General features: G+C 55.4%; 4 protein-coding genes across 4 annotated transcripts; 3 read left to right on the forward strand and 1 right to left on the reverse strand.

The window, feature by feature from the left end:
* Positions 1-678: 678 nt before the first annotated feature.
* Positions 679-3962, forward strand: COL26b_010148 (uncharacterized protein; the record flags this gene model as incomplete). Its single annotated transcript, XM_053182856.1, has 2 exons — positions 679-741; positions 801-3962. The coding sequence occupies 2 exons, from the start codon at positions 679-681 to the stop codon at positions 3960-3962; spliced, it is 3225 nt and encodes a 1074-aa protein (XP_053033217.1).
* A 1294-nt stretch (positions 3963-5256) lies between these two features.
* COL26b_010149 (uncharacterized protein) lies at positions 5257-7358 on the reverse strand (the record flags this gene model as incomplete). Its single annotated transcript, XM_053182857.1, has 6 exons — positions 5257-6428; positions 6485-6781; positions 6841-6930; positions 7062-7103; positions 7224-7280; positions 7355-7358. The coding sequence occupies 6 exons, from the start codon at positions 7356-7358 to the stop codon at positions 5257-5259; spliced, it is 1662 nt and encodes a 553-aa protein (XP_053033218.1).
* Positions 7359-8160: 802 nt separating this feature from the next.
* Positions 8161-8967, forward strand: COL26b_010150 (uncharacterized protein; the record flags this gene model as incomplete). The annotated part of the gene is made up of 4 exons (XM_053182858.1): positions 8161-8281; positions 8343-8456; positions 8507-8623; positions 8672-8967. The coding sequence occupies 4 exons, from the start codon at positions 8161-8163 to the stop codon at positions 8965-8967; spliced, it is 648 nt and encodes a 215-aa protein (XP_053033219.1).
* A 4634-nt stretch (positions 8968-13601) lies between these two features.
* On the forward strand, positions 13602-22508 carry COL26b_010151 (uncharacterized protein; the record flags this gene model as incomplete). The annotated part of the gene is made up of 2 exons (XM_053182859.1): positions 13602-21972; positions 22102-22508. 2 exons carry the CDS (start codon positions 13602-13604, stop codon positions 22506-22508), a joined length of 8778 nt encoding a protein of 2925 aa, XP_053033220.1.
* Positions 22509-24969: the final 2461 nt, after the last annotated feature.

The raw sequence follows: 24969 nt of genomic DNA on the forward strand, positions 1-24969 counted from the left end.
GGCGGGGCGAAGATGGTTATCCGGTGTTTTGGCGGGGTCGGCGGGGTAAATTTCGGGCGGCGGGCACATTGGCTGCGCTGAGGTAATTGCAACCAACGGTGACCAGTGCTCTGCTGCTCCTGCTGCTGCTGCTGACGGGAGATCCGCCAGGACAAAGGCGGGCGAGAAAAAAAAAAGTTGCATTAGATACATACACTGTACAACATCACTCATCGGCCATCGCAAGGGGGCTGAGTTTGACTTGATACGTTCCAATATCACACACATACCAACAACTGCCTGACCTGACCTGACCTGCAACAACGATAGAAAAGAGTCATCTTGCCCTGTGCCGTGCAGCCACACGTTCGAAAGCATCAAAAGTGGCGAATCAGCTGTGTCTGCTGTGCTTCTTTGCGGCGGCCTATTAGTCACGGGCCTGGACCAATTAGTCGCTGGATTTCATCATCACTGCCATCCGGACGACTATCCTTGCTCAACGCCCAGTCGCATCGACTTTCACCGTGGTGCTTGTACACACGACGTTGGCATATACAAAGGGCGCCCGCTTCTTCTTACTTCGCTGTCTCGTCTCATTCACTCGGCATTGCTTTCTGTCTATAGATCTTTTTTGATACCCCAACCCCACCTTCAACCTCACTTCCGTACCTCGCTTTTCTCACATAACCACCGCCCAACATGCCCGTAGTGACACCCGAAAAGCTGGCCAGCCTGCAAAGGCATGCGGCCGACGTCCGTAATGTACGTGATCCCCCTTGGACGTGGTCTTCGCGAACCTCTTTATGGCTAACCTAACAAAGATCTGCATCCTGGCGCACGTAGACCACGGCAAAACCTCTCTCACAGATGCTCTGCTCGCCACGAACGGCATCATCTCACCCAAGCTCGCCGGCAAGATCCGCTACCTCGACTCCCGCCCGGACGAGCAGCTCCGCGGCATCACCATGGAGTCCTCCGCCATCTCCCTCTACTTCTCCATGCTCCGCCGCTCGGCCCCGGACGCGGACCCGGAGGCCAAGGAGTACCTCATCAACCTCATCGACTCGCCGGGCCACATCGACTTCAGCAGCGAGGTGTCCACGGCCTCGCGCCTGTGCGACGGCGCCGTCGTGCTCGTCGATGCCGTCGAGGGCGTCTGCAGCCAGACCGTCACCGTGCTGCGGCAGACCTGGACCGAGAAGCTCAAGCCGCTGCTCGTCATCAACAAGATCGACCGCCTCGTCACGGAGCTCAAGATGTCGCCCGGCGAGGCGTACACCCACCTCAGCAAGATCCTCGAGCAGGTCAACGCGGTGCTCGGCAGCTTCTTCCAGGGCGAGCGGATGGAGGAGGATCTGAACTGGAGGGAGCGTATGGACGAGCGCGTGCAGGCGGCGTCGTCCAAGGATACCGGAGCCGAGCAGATGACTGAGTCGGGCGAGCTGCAGTTCGAGGAGCGGGATGACGAGGATCTGTACTTTGCGCCGGAGAAGAACAACGTCATCTTCAGCAGCGCCATCGACGGTTGGGCGTTCACAGTCCGGCAGTTCGCGGGCCTGTACCAGAAGAAGCTGGGCATCAAGAGGGACGTCATGGAGAAGGTCCTCTGGGGCAGCTTCTACCTCGACCCCAAGACGAAGAAGATCCTGGGCCAGAAGCATCTTAAGGGGAGAAATTTGAAGCCCATGTTCGTTCAACTAGTCTTGGAGCCCATCTGGACGGTCTACCAGGCGACCGTCGGCGGCGATCACGGCAAGGGGGATCCGGTGCTGTTGGAGAAGATTACAAAGTCGCTGGGGCTCAGCATCCCGCCGCACATTATGCGCGCCAGAGATCCAAGACTGCTTCTGACGACGGTCTTTGCCTCCTGGCTGCCACTATCCACGGCCCTGCTCGTCTCTGTCGTGGAGTCGCTCCCGTCGCCACCCGCTGCGCAGGCGGAAAGACTTCCAGAGATGCTGGAGGACGTCCCTGGCGCCGAGGCCATCAACGAGAAGATCAAGTCAGCCATGGTTTCATTCAAGACTGCCAAGGAGGACCCCGTGGTAGCGTATGTTTCCAAGATGGTTTCCATCCCCGAGTCTGAACTGCCTCAGAACAAGCGCCGCGGCCAGCTCTCCGCCGACGAAGCCCGCGAGCTCGCCCGCAAGAAGCGCGCAGAAGCAGCACGCGCCCAGGCCGCGGCTACCAACGCCCAAAACGGCGTCAACGATCTCACGAAAGCGCTGGAAGAGGTTAACCTCGATGACTACACCCCGGAGAACGAGGAGAAGGAGGTCGACCCGGAGCACCTCATCGGCTTCGCGCGCATGTACTCCGGCACACTCACCGTTGGCGACTCCCTCTGGGTCATCCCGCCCAAATACTCCCCCGCCAACCCGGACGCCGAGCCCAAACCGGTCCAAATCACTGTCACCGCGCTGTACATGCTCATGGGCCGCCAGCTCGAGGCGCTCGAATCCGTCCCCGCTGGCGTCGTCTTCGGCATTGGCGGCCTCGAGGGCCACCTCCTCAAGAACGGCACGCTCTGCAGCACCCTCGACGGGGCCGTCAACCTCGCCGGCGTGGCCACCCTCGGCAAGCCCATCGTCCGCGTCGCCCTCGAGCCCGTCAACCCCGCCGACCTCGACAAGATGATCCACGGCCTGCGCCTGCTTGTCCAGTCCGACCCGTGCGCCGAGTACGAGCAGCTCAGCTCCGGCGAGCACGTCATCCTCACCGCCGGCGAGCTGCACCTCGAGCGCTGCCTGACGGACCTCAAGGAGCGCTTCGCCCGCTGCGACATCCAGGCCGGCGCCCCCATCGTGCCCTACCGCGAGACCATCGTCCGCGCCGAGGAGATGCGCCCGCCCGCCAACAAGGACCTCGGCCGCGGCGTCGTCGTCGGCACCACGTCCTCCAAGCAGGTCTCCGTCCGCATCCAGGTCCGGCCCCTCCCCGCCGACGTGACCGACTTCCTCCTCAAGAACAGCGACGTCATCAAGCGCATGTACTCGGACCGCAAGGCCGCCGCCTCCGACGAGCCCGAAGCCACCGCCGCAGAGGACAAGATCGAGGCCGACACAGACCTCTCCGCGGCTAAGACAATGTCCCTCGACGAGTTCAAGCAGAAGCTTCAAAAGGCCCTCGAGACAGGCCGCCACCGCGAGCCCTTCAAAGCCACAATCGACCGCATCGCAGCCTTCGGACCCCGCCGCACCGGCCCCAACCTCCTCATCGACTCAACCAAGGACGGCCTCCTCTCCAAAATCTTCTCCTCCGCCGCCGCCGGCACCGAAGCCAACCCCGACGCTCCCTCTGCCCCGCTCGCAGACGAGGCCCTGCGCCCCTCCCACGTCGCCGACAAGATCCCCTACGCCTTCCAGCTCGCCACCGCCCAGGGGCCCCTCTGTCACGAGCCCGTCCAGGGCATCGCCGTCTTCCTCGAGGACGTGACCATCCACACCACCGACGACGACCCCAACCCGCTCGCCCGCGACCGCCTCCCCCGCCTCACAGGCGAGATCATCAAGACCTTCTCCGCCTCCCTCCGCTCCGGCATGCTCGACTGGTCCCCGCGCCTCATGCTCGCCATGTACTCCGTCGAGATCCAGGCCTCCACCGAGGTCCTCGGCCGCGTCTACGACGTCCTCACCCGCCGCCGCGGCCGCGTCCTCTCCGAGGCCATGAAGGAGGGCACCCCCTTCTTCACCATCCAGTCCGTCCTCCCCGTCGCCGAGTCCTTCGGCTTCGCCGACGAGATGCGCAAGCGCACCAGCGGCGCCGCCCAGCCCCAGCTCATCTTCGCCGGCTACGAGGTCCTCGACGAGGATCCCTTCTGGGTGCCCTTCACCGAGGACGACCTCGAGGACCTCGGCGAGCTGGCCGACAAGGAGAACGTCGCCAAGCGGTACATGGACGGCGTGCGGAGGAAGAAGGGCTTGTTGGTCGAGGGCAGGAACGTGGCGCGTGATGCGGAGAAGCAAAAGACGTTGAAGAGGTAGCGAAAAAAAGTTTGTAGGCATTGTAAAAGAGATTAAAAAGCAGAGAATAGAATTCACGAGCGTTTTGCATCATCGTATTTTACAACCCCAGAGGCACCAAAGACCAGTGTTTAAAATTTGCAACTTTTTGTATTCCCATGCAACACTATCATCTATTTCGCATCCAGCAAAAGCCCACCTCCCGAATTCCTTCTCGCAAACCCCTTCGTCCGATCATTCTTTCGTCACCTCAGAAGGGAAAAACATTAAACACCAACGAATTTTCCCCGCTCATCGTGTTCTTCGTGCAGTCTTTCTCAAATCGTCAGCTGGTAAAAGAAAACTTGGAAGGCATGGGGCGCGACGTAAACGTTTCCGCCTTCAAAAACACAAGCTTGCTGAATTTGTGGTATCGAAGGAAGGAGACAATGAAAAGGGGTGGAGGGGAGAGTGGGCAACCGTTTTTAAAGACAGGGGAAAAGGACTCATGAGCGTGCGTGTCTGGTAAAAATTCGAAGGAAGCTCTATTCGTAGCACTGCATGAGGGGGTCGGAGCCGAGAACAAGAATATTCGGAGGATCTGAGGAAGGCGGCGGGAGAGAGGAGTAGTTTTAACTGGTGTTTGTGATTTGTGATTCCCTAATGCTCTTTTTCAATGTCACTAGGAACAGACAATCCCTTGTCGGATCGAGGATTTGCTGGCGAGTCGAGAGAGGAAAAAACCCATAGGCCGAACTTTTCTGAGCGCGACAGCAAGAAGGGGGAAACGAGATAACAAAGGAGAAAAAGATACGACGAAAAAAAGACAATATTTGGTCATGACACCCCTTTCCCTTCCAACATCCATGAGCCCTTATTTTTTGTAACCACTTCGCAAACTCCGATGAATGCGTGCGAGCTGCGCGCCTTCTCCAGTCGTTGAGAGTCGAGGAGACTGTTCTTTTGTGTTGCCTCGCGGAGAGACAATCCGAGCAAGGACCGTCGAGGGTGCTGAGTGTGTGAGAGTGAAAAGGAAAGTGTTTGGTTTTCTTCTCCTTCAGCAATCCGGATGAGCCAGGTTTCTTTCTTCGCGGGGGAGAAGAGCAAAATATCAGGAAAAAGCGGAAGATCGTGGCCCCCCTCAAGCTCCGATGATGCGGTTCATGGCGTGAAGTCGTTCGTCAGAATCGTACGAGTCATCTGGGTATATGTGACGAGGAAACTCGTCTAGGCCCGGCATGCAGACAATTGGGCGCAGCTTATCCGCAATGAATGCGGCCTTTGCCCCATCATGTCCAACTGGACGCTGAAGGATAGTGGGAGGCGCATAAGCCCTCTAGGCAGTGCCGCGAGGGCCAACGTTGCGCCGGTTCTTGTTGGGAACCGTAGTCCAACCGTCCTCCTCAACAGGGGCCTCGCCGTCGGCGGCGGGGGTGGAGGGCTCACGGGCAGCAGGGCCGCCGTTGGAGCGCGGGGGGCGGGCGTTGTCGAAACGGCCACCACGAGGACCGGCACCGCCACGACCACCGCGGGGTCCAGTGGGGGCACCACGAGCACCTCCGGAAGACGCCGATCTCCAGCTGCTGGCCTCAGTGGCACGGGAGGTCTTGGCCGCCTCGCGGGGCTCCTTGGGCTCCTTTGATCGGATAGGAACCTTCTGCTCGTCAGAGGCACCGTTCTCCTTGCTCTCTTCCTCCTTTGCGGCCTCGGGGGCCTCCTCCGCAGCCTGGGCAGCCTCCTCCGCGGCCTTAGCCTCCTGCTCGGCCTTCTCAGCAGCCTCCTTGGCAGCAGCCTCCTTGGCCAGACGGCGCTCTTCCTTGGCCTTCTCATCGGCTTCCTTCTTCTCCTTCGCCTGCTGCTGCTTCTTCTCCTCGATCTCACGCTCCTTCGCGGCGGTGTCGATAGGACGGGCGGCACCGAAGGGGCTGGCCTTAGAGTCAGTGCCGGAAGGGGAGAGAACATCGGGGGCTTCGGAAACGGTGCGCTTGGCGAGGTTCAGTCTGGGGCGGCCAACAGGGGCAGCAGGGGCAGCGGCGGGGGAGGACGGGGCCTCGCTGCCATCGCGAGACTGGCTACCGGACTTGACAGCCGCGTCAGGGCGCATCTTGGATCTCCACTGGTTGTCCTGCTCGGCGGCGGTAGGGGTACGCTCGGGGCGGGGGGGACGAGAGTCCTGGCGGGGTTGCTGACCCTCTCCCCAAGCAGCGGGAGACTGGTGACGGTTGCGGAACTCGCGAGGTCCATCGTTGGTGCGGGGACGGCTGCCCTCGCGGGAACCGCGCTCCTCCTTGGGAAGGGGAGAGAGGGGGCCTCTACGCTCCCAGTTGCCGAAGTCACGGGTCTTGCCGTCATCCTCGCGGGGCTCGCGGGGCTCACGCGGGGCACGGCGCTCGCCAAATTCGGAGCCACGGCGGTCGCTTCCACCACGGCCGGGGAGGTCAGGGAGGGGGCCCTTGCGGGTCCAGTCGCCGAAGTCGCGAGTAGACTCACCGCGGTCGCCACCACGGGCTAAATATGTGTTAGCAACGGTCGAGATATTTGTGTCGTCGCGTGGGCATGCTTACGCGGATCGGCAACCTTGATTCTGATGACACGGCCCTGGAAAGACTGGCCGTCCAGAGTCAAAGCCTGCTTCAAGCCCTCGAGGTCCTGGAACTCGGCGTAGGCGAAACCCTTGGGACGCTGCTGCTCGCGGTCCTCGATGATGCGGACGTTAACGATGTTGCATCCCTCAAAAAACTCGGTGACGGTCTCGACGGTGGCATCGTAGGAAAGGTTGCCCAGGTGAGCGGTATAGGGGGGCTTGTCGGGGAGCGTCTGGGGGAGGTTCTCGCGGATGGAGGAGTAGCCGCCGTAGTCCCCTACAATATCATTAGCATGTGGGTTGAATGACGTAGATGCAGTTGGAACAAAAACTCACTGCGCTCAGGGCGATCGCCGCCGCCGCTGCCCCAGCCACCTCCGGAGGGTCGGTAGCCAGCCCGCTCAGGGGGAGGAAGTGCCTGAGTGCCTGCAAACACATGTCAGTGGACGGAAAGCCTTAGAGTGCAAGGCTGAGACGGGGAGCTGTCGCATACCGGCTGCATAAACGTTAGCGAGACTGTCTGCTGCATGTGGTTGGCGCCCAAGAAAAAAACTCACAGAAAGTATCCTCGACCTCATCTGCCCACGATCCTCCGTAGCCTGCACAATGTCAGTATTTCGTGTCCATAATCTGCGCGGTGAATCGGTCGTTCGACGGGTTGTGGGATGCTTCGGGGTTCGGAGAACAGGGGAAAATTTTGTCGAGGGGTTGCGACTGACTTTGGTCTTGCAGGAAGTCGCCAAGCGACATCTTCTGCTGTTCCTTCTTCTTGGGAGCTATGATGACATGACGAGTTAGCGCCAGCACGGGTCTGAGGCGACACGACGGTCGTCGACGAAGGGTAGCTCACCCATGATTGCGGTGTTGAGGGGGCTTCGCGCAACGATTCAGATCGAGGCGCGAGGCGGGGGAAAGGTGGTAGCCGAACGAGGCGGCTGTTCGCAAGGGGTGTTGGTGGTGGTGCGGAGGCTGGATATCCGAGGGATATTCTGCAGGTCGAGATGCCGCCGTGGGAGGGAGGATCTCGTGCGCCGGAGTCGAGAGTGTCGATTGGCGATTTGCGTCAGGAATGCGCTTCAGACTAGATATGGCCCAGCGTATATGGTATGCTGAGGCGGTAGTCTTCCGGAGAAAGGTGAAGTTTTACCCGCGCAGAAAGAGTGGTCGAAAGTTTGTGAGGGTTGGACAATTTTCTCGAGAGTGGCCAGGAGGTGGGAGGCACTAGCCCCGCTGCGGCTTAGCGCAGCTTTTTTACCTAGCGCCCCGCCAAAGAAGCACGGACCATCATAGCCGGGCAAACCCGTGATTGAACAATCCGCCTGCTGTGAGAGGGGCAACCGGAGTCTTGGGGGGGAGGGGAAGCCTGCGGTCGACCTCACTCCAGCGCTTCGCTGTCTGCTGCAGCGCTGCTGGGGAGTGCTTGGGCCACAACGTCGGCCGGCTCTTGCATCTATCCGGAGTGCACGGTTAAAAACGTTTTGAGCCGCACCGAAACATTTAGAAACGGCCCCTCGCTTGTTTGTCATCTCCTCGTTTGCTGCATAATCGATATCTGCGTGGGGAAAGCTTCCAGAACACTCGTCGCGTCGTCCCCTGCATTGCGTTGTCGCTGGATGTCTGGGCCCTGGCTTCCTGCAACCTGCCGCCAAAATCGATATGGCAGATGACGCGCAAGACGATGTGAGGGAGAGGCGGCGGCAGCGCCAGCGCCGTGGGCTGCTGCCCCCAGAGCTTGTCGACCTCACGGGACCGCCCTTGAAAGTTGGCGCCCTGACTGGTAGGTTCTCATCTGAGTGGTGAACCACACTATGAAATACTCGCTAACTTGTAATTCCAAGGCTCCATTGGTCTGTTCAGTGGTATTGCTGCTGGTATCATTCGCGACTCAACCCCAGCCCTGTTTGCGATAGCATCAGGCATCCAATGGTTTGCCCTCGGCTCCAGTTACTGGCGTGAGTATTCCTGTCGCTTTCCTCAAGTCCACATGCTAATCAACTTTTAGTCTCTAGGTCAGTAGCTTTGAATTACCTGGGCCGTGAGGGTCAACTATCCGACTCATCCAAGGTCAAAGCCAGTGCTGTTGCTGGAGGCACTGCTGGCATGGTTGGCGGCCTTATCCGTGAGTGGCATCTCTTGTCATCGTGAAGAACTTCCTAACCTCTAGCAGGTGGTCCCAAGAACATCATCCCTGGTATCATCGTGTTCTCAATCGTGGGTGGAGCAGGCCAAGCCATCGTCAACAGGACACAACAAGTGTCTCCGGATGCCAAGGAGAAGAAGAGCTTCTTCGAATCAAGTTGGAGCCCGCTCAAGAAGCTGTCGGACGACGAGTACCGCGACATGCTTGATGAGAAGATGCTCAAGATTGATGCCGAGATCGCCCTCATTGACGACAAGATTGCCGAGCTGCGGGCTGCTAAGGCAGCGGAGCCTCCATCCAAGCCATCAAGTCCTAAGGCCTAGGTGCTGTCGATTCATCTGCGTACATAATAATACCCAAACATTTAGACTGTAACAATACATGTACAACATCTTCGATCATATTCATACTCTGGATGTTTGCACTCGATGGGATTGTCCAGTCACGCGTCACCAGCGACGATAGTATCGATGACAACACCTGCAACAGTTCTAAGTGAAAGTCGGCCAAGACAAAAAGCTGACAAGAATGAGGGTTTATGCAAATAATTTCGACTAATGGGTCTGCTTTCTTCTCCTGCTTGCCGAGACGCGACACCTTAAGTGCGCCATATGAAGCAGGGCTGGTCTTTTGATCTTCCAGCGAAGCCTACAGATGCAGATGTGCTGCTGCAGTTATGATTGGACGAAGGCAGTTCGACCTGATCGGTCAGCTGGCCACGAAGGCACAACGTCGCGACGCGAAACGTAGCCTGATCGTTTCCTCCAGCTTACATCATTTGGGTCTCTCTGTCACCTGATACTGCGTCGCCTCCGCGTCAAGTTGACCATGAGACTCGTTGACACGACAACCCTCCATCTTCGGGAGTTCTTCGATTCGCAACGGCCCGCATACTCGATTCTCTCGCATACATGGGGCAGCGAGGAAGTAAACTTTCAGGAATGGATGGAGTGGGAGGAGGGAGTCCCAACCCAGAAAGCTCGGGTAGAGGCCAAAAGCGGTTTCCAGAAGATCGAACGCGCATGTCGAGTCGCTCGCGCACATCGTCATAATTACATCTGGATCGATACCAACTGCATCGACAAAAAGAGCAGCGCCGAATTGTCTGAAGCCATCAACTCTATGTTCTCCTGGTATCAGGCTGCTTCAATTTGCTTCATACATTTGGAAGACTTTCCATCAGGTGCCCCCATCAAAAGTATGTCGGAGTGTCGATGGTTTACCAGAGGCTGGACACTCCAAGAACTGCTTGCACCTCGACATGTGGTGTTCTTCAACGCGGCATGGGAACCTTTCGGCACGAAAATCAACCTATGCGCAGAGATCCACGAGATTACTGCCATAGATGTCTTCGCACTTTCCGAGCCATCGACCATCGACGATGCATGTGTTGCTCAAAAGATGTCGTGGGCATCGTCACGACAGACAACACGCAAGGAGGACATGGCTTATTGCCTGCTGGGACTGTTCGGTATCAACATGCCCCTACTGTATGGAGAAGGGGACAACGCATTTTAAGACTCCAGGAGGAAATCATAAAAGTGTTCACGGACCAAAGCATTTTCGCGTGGGACTCGCCCAAAGACGACCCCCTTTACACGATGTTGGCTCCTTCCCCGGCAGCCTTCAGACATTGCCACAAAGTTAAGAGGGATCTACTCGGTGAGCAGAAAAGTCACCCACGCCACAGGGAGTTTACCATTACAAATTTCGGGCTGAACATCTCTCTTCCCCTTCTGGTTCAAAATCAGAGAACATATTTCGGGGCTCTTAACTGTATCTACCCGGAAATGCACGACAAGCTGATTTGCATTCCGCTTTCTGTTCCCGGCTCTATGCCAACTGGAGTTTTCGTCAGGGACGGCTCCCGGGGCGTCATCATGATTCCGCGTCGATACTTTCCTACTGAGCCAACCTCGATTTACGTCCCACGAGACGGCGACATTCTCCGTGGCATGCGACTACCAATAGCCCCCCCCCCCCCCCCCAAAAAAAAAACCCGCGTTCGGGCAGGTCTCATGTCTGCTGTTTCCGTTAAATAACGTCTTGGAAGCCTAGCAGATCAATGAAAGCCGGGCATACATGCGAAGTGCCAAGATATTTTACCAACACCAAGCTTCTTACATCGACGTCAAATCTCTCGTACTGACAAGTCGGCGCAGTCGGGTGAGAAACACGCAATGGATTTTCATCATTCTTTGGCAAAAGGCACAAGGTTGGTGGCACGTATGTTCAGAAGGTTATCATGGACACCCGGAAGATTATGTTGGAGACAGGACCTTGCAGCGCGTTCTGGACGAAGGGCCTTTTAGGGAATCAGTGGCTTTCTGCGGTGACTTGAAGCTCGAAGTTGGGTTTGACTATTCCTTGGAAAATCATTCAGGAGGATGGTGGCTTCCTCTATTCCTGAGCTGGTCTCCAAATGCAATGGACTGACGCGGTTAGATACCATTTCGTGCCAGACGGCTCGTTCGATGACCCGTCCCCCATCTTTATCCTTTCTGGATGGATCATGTCATGCATGAATTGAGCTTAGTAAATAGGCAGCGGCGAATGTGTATATGACGATGGAAGTGGATGACGACTGGAGCAGTGTTAAGAACGATTTACGAGGTTAACTGGCAGGGGCCTGGTGTGCCCAAAGGCAGATGTAAACAGCTTAATTCCAATTGACATGAGCTAGGCATAGTGTCAGATGTATTTGACTGACAACTGTTCTTTGCGTGAGACATGGTAGAAGGAGTAGAATCAATGCTATGGACCTACAGGACGAGCAAGCATGACTCGACGAACGGCTGCGATTCACCACGTGTTTCGCTGTCACTGCAGTTGGTCCTTGCCGTTCAATTCTCCGATGGAAGGGCCGGTGGACCACGAGCGGATCGAATGAGTTCCGGGCTGCATACACGTAGATAAATACATGGACGATCGAGATGGCTTGGCAACCGCGATCAGCATCAGTTCCTGGGACTTTGAGGACATCGCTGAGGACGATCCTTGTAGACCACGAGGAGGCTGGAACACATTGCTTCTTCATCAACACCAACGAGCTGGGACTGGCCGTCGTAAGGTCCTTGCGCATACGTGCCCTCCTAAGTAAAGTGCTTATCTCAACTTAACCAGAAGAGCAAGATCTTGGTTCAGACGGCTTATCCTGGTCCGAGGCTCCCCGTCCGAGGCTGGCTCAGTCGGCGTCCGATATGACGGACGCTCGAGATTGGAGGCGCTTGCTGCACGTGCTAAGGATGAGGAGCAGCCCTAGCTTCGGCGCCAGGGCGTCCCAACCAATGCAGGAGCGCATTGAGTCCGCGATGCACGGCCCTCTGATGCAGCGATGGGATGCACGCAATTGATAATAAATCTGAGGCGGCGACATGAAGCCGCGCCGGACAGGTGGTGCTGCACCTTGGGGGGGAGAGAGTACGTACTTCTCGCACTCAGTGAGCCGGGATTGGGGATCCACATTGAACAGTCAGCGATCCAATGAGGTGCCGTAGCAGCCGGAACTAGCCGGCAAGCGAGGACCATCTCTGGGGGTGGGAATTTTAGAGGGAAGTGGTGAATGCCACTGTCTCTTTCGCTGGTGACACCGTGGCGGTACTTGCTGCGCGGTGATGCACGGGTGATGTCAGAAGTACCGCGACTGGAGCACCCCTGGCGAGAGTGGACTTGGTGATGTTCATTTCCACCACCCATCAATCCCAAGTGCCCTGTTCCTGGATTCCGCCGCTCCGTCCGCCTCCTTAAACCTTTGCGAGAGTGAGCGAACCTGACCAGACCAGACCAAACCAGACCAGGCCAGGCCGCCCTGTTCCCGTCGCCCTGCACTCACTGCATGCACCACACCGACGCGACGCCGCTTCTCCTGTTCTGTCCCTTCATTGTCTTGGCTCCAACTCTCCAAGTTTGCACAGCCAGTCAGTCTTGTCTTACCTTACCAATCCCCTCCTGGTTCTACTATTTGTTGCTATTGAAACAGAAAAAGAAGGCCGTGTTGTTTTGCTGGCTAGCAACCCGCCCGTTATCGTTCATCATTTAATCGTATCGACAAGACATTGACAGCCAGGTCGGACAGACGGGTTCCCTGTCAAGCTGTCAAGGGTGGATTTGAAGCAGCAAATACCTCCTTGGCTTACCGTACTGAATACGTGTTGGTGTGTGGCAGCGTCAGTGTCGTGCCGAGCAGGTCACCAAGAACAGAGAGGACAAGGGCTTAGACGGCATCGCTCGCATTTTGCCAATCCAATCCATCCAACAATTCCTGGCTGCGCTGCGTCACTCGTTCTGCAGCAGCTGCATCAATCACCGATCCCGCCGGGCTGGGCTTTTCTGAGCCAACCCTCTGCCATCCGACTGGACTGCCACACAAACCGCAATACGGATACGTCGTCTTTTTTTCCCCAACGGAAAGTACTCTCCGCACTGCAACGCACCGCACCGCACCTCATCGCATCGCCGCCATTTTTTGGGGTCAGCAACCTTTACCCTCCCTCTCCCTTCCGACCTTCCCAAGGGATCCGATTGTCTTCTTTTCTCCCCGCCGTCCCGCCCTGCGACCGAACGACCGAACGATCGAGCTAGCTCGTTATATCCCTTGGCAAATACTGCAACCGCCTGGGCGCCGGAACTCTGCTCCTGCAAGAGAGCAACCGCGGAGTTTACATCATCAACCACTCCTGCAGACGCACCCCAAACACCCACACACAAGGACTGGTTCACGACATGGCGCGCTCGGATCGTTGGAGGCGGAAGTAAATGTGCGGGATTCCATAGAGATCTGGTTCTCTCCAGGCACGTTACCCTCCTTTTTTTTTTGTCCTCCGTGTCCGCCGTCTTGTCCCTCCGTTGCCCCCTCCATACCCACTCCGTTCCGGGAGCTGTTGGACTAATCTTGCGGCGGTGGTGGTACAGATACTGAACCGAGCTTTCGATCGCGCGAATCGACCGCGGGCTCACTATGGCTCTGCTCAACCCGACCTTCATCTTCGGCGTCATTGTCCTCCTCTACCTCTCCTCCTTCATTCTCTTCGCCGTCGTCCGCATCCTTACCGGAGTATCGATCCAGAGAATAGGCTACTTCTCCCTCCGCCGACTCGCTTATACCCCGAGAGATGGATTCAAGATTGAGATTCGGGGTTTGGGACTCAACGTCCATCGCCCGACCTTCGCCCAGCCCACATGGCTGAGCATTGTGGTCAGCGAGCTGGTCGTCACCGTCGACATCCGCGAGCTCGACGGGAAGAAGAGCGAGGATAGCTCCGGCGATTCCGATAGTACCGATGCCGAGGAGGATTCCGACACACAGCAGGCGGAACAACAGAAGGTGCCTTTAATACGACGGAATGGCGGCCCTCCGCCCCGGAGCGAGACATGGAAACACCTCATGAAGCTCAAGGACAGGATAAAGAGAGCGCACCGCAAGCTGAATTGGCTGCGTATGGTCGATGTTGTGGCTACCAACTCTACCATCAAGGTAGTCGACGTGGGCGATGTGCAGTTCGGAAGCTTGACCGTGGCTGTCGACACACGGCGCAAGATGGTCGACCGCGCCCGTTTCTTTTTCCAGTCTCGAAATGACAAGACCAAGAACAAGCAACGACAGGCAGAGTGGATGATGACGCTACGCAGCGTTTTGTTTACACCAGAGGGCAAGGAGTCTCTCGAAATTCTCGATAATGCGACGTTGAACATTCATGGGTTTTTGTATGAGGCGCTGGATGGACTACGAGATGCAGCCATTGCTCTGAAGCTGGGCCGTGTCCACATTCCCTACGACGAGGTTCGGTTATGCGCCGACCGACTGAAGGAGTGCAAGTCGGCGGCCCGCACGCCGTCGTTGGAGGAGCCGGCCGACATTTTCATGGAGAAGGTGATCCACGAGGTTGCTCAGCCGGGCAGCACGCACCAAGAGTTGATTCAGACCGTGTCCGACTCGAAAGAATTCATCAGCTCTATCCTGAGAGGCGTTAAGGAGGTCCAATTCGCGGTGAGCTTTGTTGGCATGACGAAGAAGGTGGAGACGGTAAAGCCCAACGCCAAGCCCATCTTGCTCAATGCCTCTATGAAGGAGGTCGGCATAGATCTGCATCGCCTAGATCCCAAATCGCCGTCTCACAGGATGTACTTTCCGTCCAAGGACATCGCCCACGAGGCCCTTGCCGCAGCGCTGTCTATATCTATTGGTCTGGACGACGGCGACGGGAAGCCTGAGAGACTGCTGTACATTCCTATGGCGACAACCACAGTCAAGACGACCCTGCCGTCCAAGACAGTCGAGATGGCACAGGACGTGGGCGCCGAGGAGAGGAATGCCAATATCCTCTTCGCCAACTCCGTGGTGACATCTCCTTCAGTGGATCTCGACCCGCGTCACCTTCCAATCCTCGTCGCCATGCTTCAACCAAAACCCAAAAGGCACCGCGGCGACCGTCAGCCACGGCACGTACTCATATCACGGTTACTGCCAAAAGCCAACATCAAGTTTACAATGCACGAGCCCGTTCTTCGAGTCGCGCTGCCAGCAGTCGACCAGCACGCGGCTCCCGACGATTTTGACTTAATCATATCTTCAATCTCATCGATTTCCCTTGACATGGAATCATTCCATTCTACTGTTGAGGACTTGCATTATTCACTAGCCTCAACGATGAGGATACAGTCACACGAGTTGTACTACCAGACGTCATCGAGTAACCGATTCGACCTCATTCAAACCGAGTCCTTCGAGCTTAAGGTGCAACTCAGTGCGACACCTGATGTTCACGTTGTGGCATCAGGTAACCTGCAAACATTTGCTATCAAGATGGTGCGACCTGAGATCACCGATGGTCTTAGACAGATTGTGCGACAGCTGAGAATGAATGTCGAGTCTGAGAAGCGATTTACTTCAAGAACTTCAAGCAAGCCACCACAAAACTTCCTTCGCGCAATGCCATCTTGGTTGCTGCAATTTCAACTTCAAGCATCTGATTTCAGCGTGGAAGTCGCTGGCATCGACGAGGACATCTCAGATGACACGCGCGGCGTGTCCATCCAGCTCGATGAGTTCTCAGCGGAGTATCGGGCGCAAAGACTCGACGGCGGACTTCAACGGCGGCCATCCAGGCGTAGGGCTAATAGCCGTACCGTCCACCCCGACTCGGATCTTCTCAAGCATCCGGTCTCCCCTGCACCGAGGAAGAAGCAGCAAAACCCAGGAGATGGACGCAGAGTCGCCATTCATGTACGAGGTCTGGAAGCCTACATTGTCGAATCGGAGGACCGGGTGGAACTGGAACCGTTTGTCAACATGCCTCGCTTCGAGGTTGCCTTCCAGGCTCTCAGCGATCAGCAGGGCCCAGTCTTCCACATCCACGCCGGCATGCGAACAGTCCTTTTGCAGTACTCTCTCTTCCGGCATTACTCTGTCGGAGTGGCCATCATGATCCTTAAGAAGGCGTTTATGAGATCGGGACAAGATGTTACTTCGCCAATGATGTCGCCAACGACGCCAAGAAGAGAGGGGAGCGATCTTCTGTCTCCTCCAATGTCACCAGAGTCGCCGTTTGTCGACATGAGTGACTTTTCGACCATCACACCGGAGCTCGTGGCCATTGACATTAAGGCAGCTCTGGTTCAAGTCAAGGCCGAGCTTCCAAATGACCCTCAAGTGATGCTTCAGGTGTACGGCGTGGAAGCTGGTCGACACAGATGGTCTGCCCCACACCTGGCTTCGAAGCTGATTCGCGTTTACGTCCAACCGCCGAGAATGCGATCAACATGGGCTAGAATAGTCAGCATCAAGGGCGGACGCATCGACTGGAGGACATCCCGGCGCAAGCTTACCAGCGGCGGATTCCAGGAGGACAAGATGATCGACATCAACTCCGACGCCATACGATTTGCAGTGCCGCATGAGGTCCAGGTCAACAAGATCTCTGATAATGTCATCAATACACTCAAGTCGATCAAGCAGCTCCATCACCGCTTCAAGACAGGAACTAACGAGTACATTCTTGACAAGGTCCCTGGAGGCCCGAAAAACGTCCCCAAGGTCTCAGTCCGAACCCGTTCTTTGCTCTTCGAGCTGGAAGATGGTGCCTTTGAATGGAAGTTGGGAATGATCTATCGTGCAGGCCGAATTGAACAGATGCAACGTCTTGCCCGTGAAGAGGCTTTCGAGGTCAAGAGGAAGAAGGTCCGCGAGGAAGAGTCAAGGAAAGAATCTGGCAAACTCCGAGCCCGTTCTCTATTCCACAGAGGGCGTCAGAATAACGGCGCCTCGTGGGCAAGAAGTCAAAGTGCAGATGGGCGGAGACGTGGAAGCGAAAGCCAGTCTCGCGGTAGAGCGCCGCGGTACGACCCCGATGGAGGTGGTCTGGGTATCACCGGATCATCCAAGATTGCCGAGCAAGAGGCAAGAGAGAAGTTGGATGCGTACAACGCGCAGAGCTGGAAGAAGCGCATCGACCGATTCTACTCCATGGCGAAGAACGGCATGAAGGAGATTCGTGGCATGTTCTGGGGTCCCGATCAGCTGCCTGACGACTTGGAGGACACTGAAAACATCCTTGAGGTGCCCCAGAGGCCGGCACTGATGTCCGCTCTCATCACCGATCTTCAGTTCGTCATCGACAAACCTACCTTCGCGATGAAGGATCTGCCGGATTTCATCCATTCTGTTGGAAAGGGAATGCCTAAGGACATGAAATACGGCCTGCTGGTCCCCATGCATGTCTCGATTGACCTCAGTGAGGCGAGGATATCCTTACGCGATTACCCGCTCCCGCTCATTCACATTCCGAGCCTGAAGGCAGGACAACCCACGAGGTTACCTGCAATGTCATTGAAGACCAACTTTGTCATCGCGGAAGAGTATCGTGGTATGGAAACAACCCGCCGTATCAAGGTCAACATTGTACCGCCGCGAAGCCACGAGCCTGGGGGTGCAAGCGAGGGCGGTTTTGCCATCGACGTCCGGCGGACTATCGGACCCGTCAAGTCCTACTCGAACATGAGAATCGACATCAACACGGCTTTGCCAACAAGAATAACGTGGGGCCCAGCATACCAACCAGCCATACAAGATATGATGATGGGCATTGAGTCCTTCACCAAGCCGCAGGTTGACCCATCCGAAAGAGTCGGGTTTTGGGACAAGATTCGGCTCAATTTCCACTCCAGGATACACGTCGCGTGGAGAGGTGACGGCGATATGCATCTGGCACTGAAGGGCACGCGCGATCCTTACTGCGTGACGGGCAATGGCGCAGGATTTATCATGTGCTGGCGCAACGACGTTAAGTGGAACATCAATGCTGACGACAACCCCAAGCGCTTTATGACTGTCGACTCTGGCGAGTATGTGCTTGCCATTCCGGACTACAGCCACCAGGTCCGGGAGGCTGCCCGGCGCACGGGTGAAGACGATAGTTTGATGAGCGAAGACAGCTATAAGTCTGGCGCTTCCTTCAAGAAGGTCGTCATGAAACTTTCTGGCAAGGTGCAGTGGATGGCTGGACTCGTGTTTGAGCGAGCAATTGTGGAGGGCAAACGAAGTTTCGACTTCAGACCGCACTACGACGTCGTGCTGCGTGCTCCTCACCATGTCGAGCCCGAAGACCAGCCGTACGATGCCTTCCGTGGATTTCGAAGTTCACACATCCATCTTTCGATTGCTGTCCGAGCACCTGTCGACCGCGATTGGATGTCTTCGAACCCCGAGTCGTCCCGGAGCTACAATACTGTGCACTGCACTCCTCGTTTCTTCACCCACTTCTTCGCATGGTGGTCTCTCTTTGGTGGCGCGATGGCCTTGCCGATCCGTCAAGGGTCGCTGTGGCCGGGAAGAGAGCGGAACAGTAAGAAGTTCGGCAAGCATCTATCGACCATCAAGTATAATTTGCTGTTGGCACCCCTGTTTATCAGTCACATCTACAAGCATAAGGACGTTGAAGATGCTTCTGATAGTGGCGTTTCTGCAACGGGTCTCAAAGTCCGTTTCGATAGCTTCATGTTGGATCTTCACCAGAGACGTGAAGAATTCAATACCAGGGATCAGGGCCGAAAGACGAAAGGCAAGACTAGCGGGATCAAGATTCATGCGGCTCAGCTTGACCTGGCAGCCGCTGATGTACGAGCAGTGTCGGCAAGCATCAAAGGCACGACAACCGAGGCCATCAAGAAAGGATCCATATCACAGCTGATAACAAACCAGCACGAAGATAGCGCCGATTTGTCACGCTTCACGATACCTGACAACGACCTGAGCTGGATTGACATGGATGACTTCGTCGAGCTGGATTGGATCTTGCCAACGGAACCCAACCCAGATACGAAGATTCTGCCCTTGGCATATGCACCTCGCCTTACGTACTTCCGGCAAACCGACATTGGAGGCGTTGTCTCTGGAGATCCCGATCGCAAGAGCCCCTTTGGTGATGAGCCGACGCACTTCTGCATTATGAGTCACGACGACGATCCTCGCCGAGTTCAGACACAACTTATCCAGGAACGCTTGGCTCAGCTGGAAGTCCAAATAGAAAGCTACGGACGGAACTTGGGCGAAGCTGAGCTGAAGGTTGTACGTGACGACGCCAAAGACCCTAAGCTTGTTGCTGCGTTCGAGAGCTTGCAACAACAAGGCGCCATTCTGCAAAAGAAGAAGGTGTACCTTCAAAATATGCTTCGGCAGATGAACAAGCCCACGGACACTACCCAATTCTTCAAGCGCGAAAACGACAGCAGCCAGTCTGAAGAGTCGATCTATCTTGAGCAAGAAGATTCGCTGACGATCCCCTCCGGTGCCGAATTTGAGAGTGATTTCAACAACCGTTTCGTCATCCACAACCTTCATTTCAAGTGGAACAACACGCTGCGTAACATCGTTCTTCGCTACATCCACCAAGTCAGTCAGCGCCGGGGATTCGTCTACTACTTGTCCCGCCCAGCGGTCAAATTTATCCTGGATATCGTGGAGGAGCAGTACAAGGCCAAACAGAATCCCAAACCCAACGCCAGCAAGAACCGGACTCCCACGGGTGGCGCGACAACAGGCACCTCTCCAGACCTCGACCAGGCAGAGCGCGAATTCAAGCAAGATATCGAGGACCGCATCAAGAAGATTCTCCAAGACGGCAAGAAGTATGTGAATGCAGACGGCAAAGGCGGTGACAACGTACCGAACGTCCCTATTGAGGACTTGTCGAGCGGTATCTCGGATGAATTCACACCGCAAAACAGCTACCACGTCCGCCTCATTGCGCCGCAGATCCAGTTGCAGAGCGACAAGAACAAGAAGAATGTGGTCATCCTCACATCCAAGGGCATGGAACTCAAGGTTGTTGAGGTCATGGACAAGATGAGAATTTCAGATTCCGTCAGTGGTTTGGTGCAGCGACGATTCCTTGTGAACATGGATAGCACCCAGTTCTTCGTCACGCACCAGTCCTACTTCTCGGAGATGGTCACCTCCTATGCCGGAAGTCGCTATGGAACGCCGTCCTCGACCTCGTGGCCTCCCTGGGTTCCTATGGAGGTCATGTTCGACTTCGAGACCGATCCTTTCGGGTTCAATCGTGTGGTTCAAAAGACATCCGCGATGCTCCGATACGACAAGTATAATACTCTGCGTCTGAAGTACAACGACGAAGTCAACACCGAAGGCTCCAGTGATTCATCGCAGCCCAATGCCGAACAGAAGATGGACAACCTTTGGGTCGAGTTTCCCCAAGCACGCGCCCTCTGCAACTCCGGAGACTATTACGCCATGTATGTCATTGTACTGGACCTGCTTATGTACAATGAGCCTCTGGAGAAGACACGAAGCGAGCGTCTGGAGAAGATCATGCTGGCCTCTGATTTCAGTGATCTCAGCGGTACGCCCGAAATGGTGCAGAAGCTCCAAGAGCGCATTCGATCACTGCAAGACATCAAGTCACACTTCCAGATCTATTCCAAGTACATGGACGAACGTGGTTGGGAGGACAGACTTCTCCTGGAGCGTGATTTGGCAGCATGCGAGGACGAGTTGTTCTTCATGATGAAGGCTATTACATCTTCGCAGCGCAGATACGAGACGGCATCCGAGAGCAACGCCTTGCTGAGATGGAGCATCACAGCTCGCGACACGGTCTGGCACATGCTTCGTGACAACAAGGAACCTCTGGTCGAATTGCAGCTCAAGGATGTGGAGTACGACCGTACCGATAACGCTGATGGTTCGCATATCAACTTGATTCGGGTCGGCAAGGTATTCGGTTTCAACCTCTTGCCTGACGCCATGTACCCAGAGATCATCGCCCCGTACATTGGTGATGAGAAGAGCGCAGGCGAGCTGGGCAACCGAGAGATGATCCGAGTCTACTGGTACATGCTTGAAGCTATTGCCGGCATTCCTGTCATGGATCACTTCGAAGTCAACCTGTTCCCTATGAAGGTTCAGCTGGAACGAGAGGTCGGAAAGCGTATATTCGAATACATCTTCCCTGGCATTGACGGCGACGAGAAGCAAGCCAAGAACGACTCGCCCTTTATGCTCAAGCACACGCCTGCCGACGAGGAAGACGAAGACGATTCCTCCATGTCTGGATCTGGCCGTCTTACAGCTAGTGATAAGGATGGATTCAACACTAGGCCTGGCTCACTCGAATTGCGTCTACACCCGACTTTGAACTCGGACTCCCCGTCCAAGTCGGTTGGTAGCACGCCTAAGAAGAATCTCTCAGTCAACACTGGAGAGGGACACAGCTTCCGTCTGTTCCGGTCTGTGGGCACAGGAAAGACTATCGCCAAGAAGCCGTCATATGAATCTCTGAAATCAAATGCTCCTCGTCCCGGAATCGGTCGCACCTCGACTGGCTTTTCGTCCAAGGAAAGCTCGGTAGCGGGCGACAGCAAGAAGTCCCGTTTCGGCCTGCGCAAGGAGTCCAAGGCAGAGGAGAACAAGCCGTCCGATGACCTCACTAAGATGATGTCTCGCGCGAGCAGTTATATGACGTTCGCACATATCAAGATGCCCTCCGTGGTTCTCTGCCTCAGCTACAAGGGCAAGGACAACCGCAACGTGGAAGACGTGCATGACTTTGTGTTCCGCATGCCTGCAGTTGAGTGGCGCAATAAGACTTGGTCCAACCTCGACCTTGCCCTCGCGCTCAAGAAGGCCGTCATCAAAGCCTTGATCTCGCACACGGGCGCGATCATTGGCAACAAGTTCAAGCACCGCCCAAGCAACACCCAGGCCAGCAAACTGCGAGAGCTCGCCAGCGGGTCGTCCCTCATTGCACCGTCCTCCGCGTCACAGCATGACGCTGATAGCATCAACAACAGCGACGACTCTTCGAGCTTATATGGTAATTCTCCCGTCGACTACTCGCGCTCTCCACCAAGGTCCTTACACGGTAGTTCAGCTAGTAGCATCCCGATCCCGCGATCCACGAGTAGGAGTTCTAGCGTCGCGAGCTCGAGATCACGTCGAACAGGCGAATCGAGCATGCAAGGGCCAGCCGTTCCCAGCTTCCTGATGATGACACCTCCCACGCCATCAGACGGCCGAAATCCTCAAGGCTTGGGCATAGAGCTCCTCCGCCCGTCGTCTAGAAGCAGTCTCGCGCCGGACTACCAGCCCGGCAACGGCACGATTAGATCTCTGTCTAGATCGGGAACGGCAGCGGAACCAGAGGGCCGTCGTAAGTCAGCAGGCAGCGGGTTCCTCCGCGACAAGCTCAACGCCCTCACGCACCGTAAGAGGGAGCCCAGCAAAGAACCAAGTCGGCTGCAGAGGGAAGACACCCCAGAACCGGACGAAGAGGCCACTGCGTCTCCCGAGGAAAGCCCCAAGGCGGTGAAGAGGTTCGGGGGACTTGGTAGTCGGGTGAAGACCGGTTAGGATGGGTCTTTGTGAGTGGGAAGTATTATTCAACATGAAGCATTGGAGTCAAACAGGATAGGAAGGTTTTACAAAAAGAGCGAGAACATACGTGCCGGATAGAACTGGGCCCCGTGGACATGGGAGGCTGCAAGATTCGTTCGCTATACCCGGCGTTTGGGAGGGTATTATATATCATTACATTACTACAACACCACTACATCAACTGACGTTGATTCTTTTTCTGTAATTTTCGATGGGAAAGGGGGGTGTTGGCAGAGGATGAGAGAAAGAAGGAGATCAGGACAAAGCGAGTCTTTTCAAGCCAGCGTTTTGCGTTCTGAAGTTTTGTACATATGGATTTGGTTTGAGGGGAGAGAAGTTGTATCGTTTTTAGAAGTAGGGGAGCAATTCATGGTGGCGGAAGAATACAAAGTAGCCTTATGTCAAGCTTGTCGTCGTGTGAAGAGTATAAATGGGGAATGTGCTGGTGACTTATCTCGAGCCAGGGGAATAAGGACAGCGTTGACCATGGACGCGTGTTGGGGAAGGTTCTGCGTGCGATTGTGGCGGGGCCCATGCATGTCCTCTAGGTATGGACCATCACCATGGCGTCTGCATTCTGTCTGCTGTTCTTGGTGTTCTGCGAAGTATCCAATCTCGTATGAAGTGACGACGGTGTCTTGACGTTACGTGTGAAGTTGAAATACGGCATTGGCATGATCGACTAGGTTGCGAGAACTGTTTGCTTCCCAACGTAATGGATTCTTCAAGTTCCCGGAGGCAGCACGAATACCTTCAGTACATTGCGCTGGGGAGGAAAAGGGTGACTCTAGCTCGTGGGATTCTCTTTTATACTACTTTGAGATATCCATCATCGGCGTGGATGGCGTCTCCTCCTCGCGGGGTCTGCTGCCTGCGTTCGTGTGTTAGTATAAGAATGAGATGCTTTCGACAATTGTCTTGGTAGAGCCACAGATGGTTCGGTTCTCAAATATTGCTTCTTGAATGAGCGTGTTGCTAAGGTTTCGTCGCTCCTACGGCACCAGGGGATCATCCGTTATCTCAGTAGAGGGGCGCAGTAGGCGCTGTTTGTGAGTATCGGTCGTGTATACTCGACGAAGGCTGCGGATACGCGGCGACGGTTAGAGGACGGCATGATCTCATGACAAGGAATGGCAAACTCGAATGTGATCTGAGAACGTGCGATGTGGATCACATACACTACGGCTCATGAAAAAGGCAATGCATTAACCTTCCTTCAGTCCATGATTGTGTGGCTGTCTGTTGCTGTGCCCCTCGTCCTCGTTGGTGGCTTTTTATATCTCTATCACGGCCTTGATTTGGTGAAAGATGGGATATCGCAAACTATTCGTACCCAAAGTATAACAAATTCTCAAAAGACCCTCATGGACCTGGCGAAGGCGTTGGGAAAGCCTGGACCGTCCGTCCTAAAGGGGTCTTGGGTGGGCATGAGCAGGTCTCGCGCGGCCCATGATGGTATATAATGATGTACGAAAGCCGAGGAACTTGCACTCCGACACCAAACGCAGAGATGCAGGAGGGGTCGTAAACCATGTGTCACAATGGCGGGAAGCTCTCCATTCAATGACATTCTACTTACACTCCACATCTGAACCGGCGCAATCACTCGCGAGAGCGCCGCTACCTCTGCCGCTGTCTGTGATTGTCATCTGTGTATCCTCGACGATGATATGTAGTACAAACAAATGAAGCGAGAGAACGATGCAGTAGAGATGCACCTTCTACATTCTTGACAATAGAAAGCGGCAATGCACTACGCTCGACGCAATCACCCTGACATGATTTCTCGGTGGTCCAACCAGTCTCGCTTCAAGGGCCATATATGTGTACAAACGTTGATCAACCGTCTTATTGAAGATGGAATAAGGTCTTTCGTAAAACGAAGGCCATAGATCGGTATTCGCACCCCATCCTGGTACTTTAGAGAACCAAGATAACTACTTCCAGTGTCCGATGATTGAACATCCTTGGACCAAAGAGCTGGACCGCTGGGGCTGTATAAACATGCGAAGCAGCCACAAATTTTATTATCTCTCCTCCGCAATTGATTTTTGCGGCATTCAGCATAATTTCTGCCTTTTTGGGAGAATGCGCTGTTCGTTGCATCCATTCAGGTGCGTTCTCCAGCCGACCAGATCTACCCATCGTCACCCGCGAGAGACTACAGCCTCTTCGGGTGTCATCTCCGAGCACTCACTGCGTATTCTGGACGAATATCAGTCGAATATATGGCGATTGTCGGGAAGAAGTCATCAGGGTTGCCGGGCTTGGCTTTGGGTTCTATGTGTGTAGACTTTTCAATTCCGGTTATGTCATGTCAATTATCCAGGCCATCCTGATCACTACCCATCCGGCATTATTCTGTCCTTGCTGTGAGCTCCAGCTGCGAAGGCGCGTCTTCTGTCCTTTTTATACGCCCCTATCTCATCGAAACCCG

The sequence above is a fragment of the Colletotrichum chrysophilum genome (assembly GCF_026319265.1).
Source record: "Colletotrichum chrysophilum strain AFK26 chromosome Unknown scaffold_105, whole genome shotgun sequence".
Taxonomy (NCBI): Eukaryota; Fungi; Ascomycota; class Sordariomycetes; order Glomerellales; family Glomerellaceae; genus Colletotrichum; species Colletotrichum chrysophilum.